Source organism: Silurus aristotelis (assembly GCF_946808225.1).
Source record: "Silurus aristotelis genome assembly, chromosome: 9".
Lineage (NCBI taxonomy): Eukaryota > Metazoa > Chordata > Actinopteri > Siluriformes > Siluridae > Silurus > Silurus aristotelis.
In genome coordinates this window covers 30824079-30829078 of record NC_139582.1, presented here as the reverse complement: position 1 = coordinate 30829078, position 5000 = coordinate 30824079, and the positions used below count along the sequence as shown (strand labels likewise).

The 5000-nt window shown below is 44.6% G+C and overlaps 1 protein-coding gene across 1 annotated transcript in view; it reads right to left on the bottom strand.

The window, feature by feature from the left end:
- The window catches only part of LOC310731553 (amine sulfotransferase-like), a 3981-nt gene extending 1650 nt beyond the window's left edge, over nt 1-2331 (bottom strand). Inside the window, exons 1-4 of the mRNA XM_083551216.1 lie at nt 2110-2331; nt 1313-1515; nt 922-1048; nt 544-638 (exon numbers count right to left, since the gene is read on the bottom strand). Of these exons, the coding sequence (XP_083407342.1) occupies nt 544-638; nt 922-1048; nt 1313-1515; nt 2110-2275 (591 nt within the window). The 5' untranslated portion in view covers nt 2276-2331. The remainder of the gene's footprint in view (nt 1-543; nt 639-921; nt 1049-1312; nt 1516-2109) is intronic.
- Between the last annotated feature and the right edge of the window lie 2669 nt (nt 2332-5000).

Genomic DNA, 5000 nt, shown 5'->3' with positions numbered 1-5000 from the left:
CGTATTGAACGAGTCCAACACCAAGACACGTGTTCGTGAAAAGCCTAAAATAAAACAGTTAATTTGTGAGGTTTTATTTCCTAAAATATGAATTTAGATTGTACAACCCATTAACACTGCATTAATCATCAACACAACATCCTCTACAACTCAGCAGAACAAACGAGTCCAAAAAAAGACAAAGTAGTAAAGTGATCTTTCAAAAATCTTTTCTTAAATTAACCAATAGAAGATCAGCATGAAGTAAACGAACCTTTAGTATTTAATGGAGAAAAAAAAGTGAATATCGCCTCTTCTGCAGAAGCTCCTGCAGATAAACCTGCTGTGCAAAATGCTAACGCTCACATCAGCATTTAATATATTAGAGATCAAATACATCTACTGAATCTTACAGGTAGCTTATCGGGGAAAGTCACTTCTATCTTTGATACTCAGTAAAACTGGAAAGTCGCCAAAAATAAATCACTTAAGTACAGTAACAAAGTCTATTGACTCAAATACTCCACACCAACTGGCATGAAGTGATGAACACAGATCACTCACCCTGATCATCTCCTCATATCTCAGAAACAGGATGTTGTACTTGTCCTTGTTGGTAAACCATCCTTTAATATGATCAAACCAGCAGCCTCCGATCACTACACACACACACACACACACACACACACACACACACACACACACACACACACACACACACACACACACACACACACACACACAAACACACAAACACACACACGCACACATACACACAGTCCTTTATAAATTCATCTTAAATGTAGAATTGAAAGAGTGAGAAGCTCCTACATCACTGTAATGAAGCCTCAGGATACTAAATCGAGCTGCTGCTGATAGTATGTGTGTGTGTGTGTGTGTGTGTGTGTGTGTGTGCGTGCGCTGAATATAATCAGCACTGACTCCGCCCACTGAAGAATTTCTCCATCATTTCGTTGCACGTCTCAGAATTTCCCAAAATCTTCATGAAGCGAGTGAAGTGGAAGTAGGACACCATGATGTCTTTGGGGTTCCGCGACACGTAGATGATCTGGAATAAAGAGAGACACATTACACACACCCACACACACACACACACACATGTGCACACACACACACAGACACACACACACACACACACACACACACACAAAAACACAAACACACACACAGACCTTACAATAATAACCTTAATAATACAGTTATCATCTAATATTAGCTTTGGGGACTGGACCCATGTATTATGGATAGTGGAGTAACGTGTGTGTGTGTGTGTGTGTGTGTGTGTGTGTGTGTGTGTGTGTATATACACCACCTTTCCTCTCTCCTTGAGCCCTTTGGGTATGAGATTCTCGAAGAGGTGAGAGCAGAAGAGGCGCGGGGAGCGGCGGATGCTGTGGGCCTCCCCTTCGTTGGGAAACTCCAGCCACGGCATGAGGTCATAAGAAGTCTGATCTTCAGACTCATTAAGCTCCTTCTCATACAGCAGCGTTATGATGCGCTGAGTCCAAATCGTACCTGAGAGACAGACAAAGGACACAAAGCAAAAAATAAATCATTGTGTCATTGTGTCACAATTATCATTTACAAGTGACCCACAGTTGCTGCAGCACAGTGCGGTAGATCAGTACGGTGGATCAGTGCAGTGGGTGAAAGTTATAGATAGCAGATCAGTAGAAGTGTATAAACTCTGGTGAATGATTTACAAGGACACTGTCTACTAAAGAATAACTGATGTTCCTTGGGTTCCTGTGAGATGCTTTTTCTTTACAGGCTCCTAATTTCAGTGTGGAGTTTCTGATGGAGTCAAACAGCTGACACGTCACCCGAGTGTGAGAGTGGAGTAAACTGGTCTATACTCATTGACTTATTCATTCGTTCAGTAATCTCCCCCCCCCCCCCCCCACCCCCTCCGTACAAAGATCGTTTGGTTCATGAGCTAAAGTTTATTCTGTGATTGTAAAGCAGATAGTGGACCAGGACAGAGGAGGTCATGGAGGTTAACATGTTCATTACATTTCATTGAATTTCTAATCGCTGATTCGGCATCATATTATTGTTATTTATATTATTATTACATGTGTGTGTGTGGAAGGTAACCATATCCCTCACCTGATTTAGGGAAGGTAACAACAAACACATCATCATCTCTGATCTGGAACGTCTTCAGCTGCTCCATGTACTCTGGCGTGAGACTGTTTTTATTGAATTCAGGAAAGACGTATCCTCTGATGGACAGGAGTTTGTCTCCCAGCTCCTGGACCTCCATCTCAGACATTCTGGGACCCGGTCAAGTCTCACACACACACACACACACACACACACACTCACAAACGTACTACTTATACATCAAGAAAGTAGGCGTGGTCATTATTAATCATTTAAGAGGATTTCAACACTTCACCGACACGTCTGTGGCAGTGAGGGCGTGGCCAAGCACTGGTTTGGAGGGTGGAGCCAGAGGAAATGAGGACTGGGGATAACACACTTGAACATGGTTTGTATTTATGAGTGTGTGTGTGCTCTCTCGCAGTGTGTGAGGGAAAGAAAGATTGTGTATTTGGGTAAATAATTCTAATTTGTGTTTTTTTCCTATTTTCCTAATTTATGTTGTTGTTGGCTACTGGGAGAATTCACACAGATCACTTTACTCACTAAGACTTTAAAACTCTAGAAAATAAAGCAGAAGTCCAGTTATATTTGATTCAAAACTTTATGAGAAATACACAACTTTTAAATTAATCACCTTTTATATAATAATATTTTATGTTATTAATGTTCAACCTCAATACCAACATTATTTGTTTAAACTTTCTTTTCGGCTTCTCCCGTTAGGGGGCGCCACAGCGGATCCTCCGCACGTTTGATTTCTCCCGTTAGGGGTCGCCACAGCGGATCCTCCGCACGTTTGATTTGGCACATGTTTTACGCTGGATGCCCTTCCTAACGCAACCCTCCCCAATTTGACAAATGGGGAGGGACCCCCGGCTTGGGACCGGCACTAAGAGTGGCTGGGGGTGGTTCCCTGACCGGGAATCGAACCCGGGTCGCAGCGGTGGGAGCGCTGCATCTTAACCACTAGACCACCAGGGGACCTTACCAACATTATTTGTTTAATAAGTTTTAAAATCATACACACCAGTCAGAGATATAAAGTATATGAAGTTGTCAGTGGGAATAAAAGTAGTAGTGAGGAATAGAGATTTTTATTTGTGAAGGTCACTGATGTTCCACACAAAGTCCAGTGGAAAGTCTTCCATTCGTTCCTGATAAACACGGTCAAAGTGTTCATTTTCTGCCCCCGCTACACTTCTTCCAGTCTCCCTCTGTACCAGCGTGCACACACACACACACACACACACACACACACACACACACACACACACACACACACACACACAGTATTTTCATTTTCACTGTATCAGGTTTAGACTCAGCCAATGGAGCTCAGACCTAATGTCATTTGTCAGAGTAATCAGCAGAGGGCGAAGTTTTCAACTCAATCACTTGTTAATTTCAGCAGGTTCAGAGTTCAGACTCTTCACTCTCTGCCCTGTACCTCACTCCCTGTGCTGTACCTCACTCTCTGCCCTGTACCTCACTCTCTGTACCTCACTCTCTGTGCTGTACCTCACTCTCTGTGCTGTACCTCACTCCCTGTACCTCACTCTCTGTGTTGTACCTCACTCCCTAATCTTACTCTTCGTGTTGTACCTCACTCCCTAATCTCACTCTCTGTGCTGTACCTCACTCTCTGTCCTGTACCCCACTCCCTGAATCCCACTCTCTGTGCTGTACATTACTCCCTGAATCTCACTCTCTGTCCTGTACCCCACTCCCTGAATCTCTCTCTCTGTCCTGTACCTCACTCCCTGAATCTCACTCTCTGTCCTGTACCCCACTCCCTGAATCTCACTCTCTGTCCTGTACCTCACTCCCTGAATCTCACTCTCTGTCCTGTACCCCACTTCCTGTACCCCTTTAATGCCCCTTTTTGTGGTTTGGGCCTCTGCCCCCAAATGTTCGTGCACATCCCTGTAGTTAATGTTGGTAATGAACAGATGTTCTGTCGTGGTGATGCTGCACTGTTTAACACCTGAGTGAGGAAGTTGAACAGTTTGGATTATGAGTTCGTTGTATTTATTAATCCACAGTAACTCACATCTTAGTAGAAATAAATGATCAATCACATGTGGTGAAAAAGCTGCAGCATCACAGTCAAGTTTATAATCACACCATTTAATATTTATCAGGATTATAAGATGGAGTTACATGATCATAACTCCTGACTGAGCAGATGTTCAACTCCACCGTGACATTTACACCAACGATTGTTATACTCAAACACATTTTTATTATTATTCTGTACTATCTCTCTCTCTCTCTCTCTCTCTTCTCCCCCCCTCTCTCTCTCTCTCTCTTCCCTCTCTCTCTCTTCTCCCCCTCACTCTTCCTCCCCCTCTCTCTCTCTTCCCTCTCTCTCTCTTTCTCTCTCTTCCTCCCCCCCTCTCTCTCTCTCTCTCTCCTCCCCCTCTCTCTCTCTCTCTCTTTCTCTCTCTCTCTCTTTCTCTCTCTTCCTCCCCCCCCTCTCTCTCTCTCTCTTTCTCCCCCTCACTCTTCTCCCCTCACTCTCTCTCTCTCTCTCTCTCTCTCTCTCTCTCTCTCCTCCCCCTCTCTCTCTCTCTCTCTTCCTCCCCTCTCTCTCTCTTTCTCCCCTCACTCTTCCTCCCCCTCACTCTCTCTCTCTCTCTCTCTCTCTCTCTCTTCCTCCCCCTCTCTCCTCTCTCTCTCTCTTCCCCTCTCTCTCTCTCTCTCTCTCTCTCTCTCTCTCTCTCTCTCTTTCCCCTCTCTCTCTCCCCCTCTCTCTCTCTCTCTTTCTCCCCCTCACTCTTCCTCCCCTCACTCTCTCTCTCTCTTCCCCTCTCTCTCTCTTTCTCTCTCTTCCTCCCCCTCTCTCTCTCTCTCTCTCTCTCTTCCTCCCCCCCTCTCTCTCTCTCTTCCCC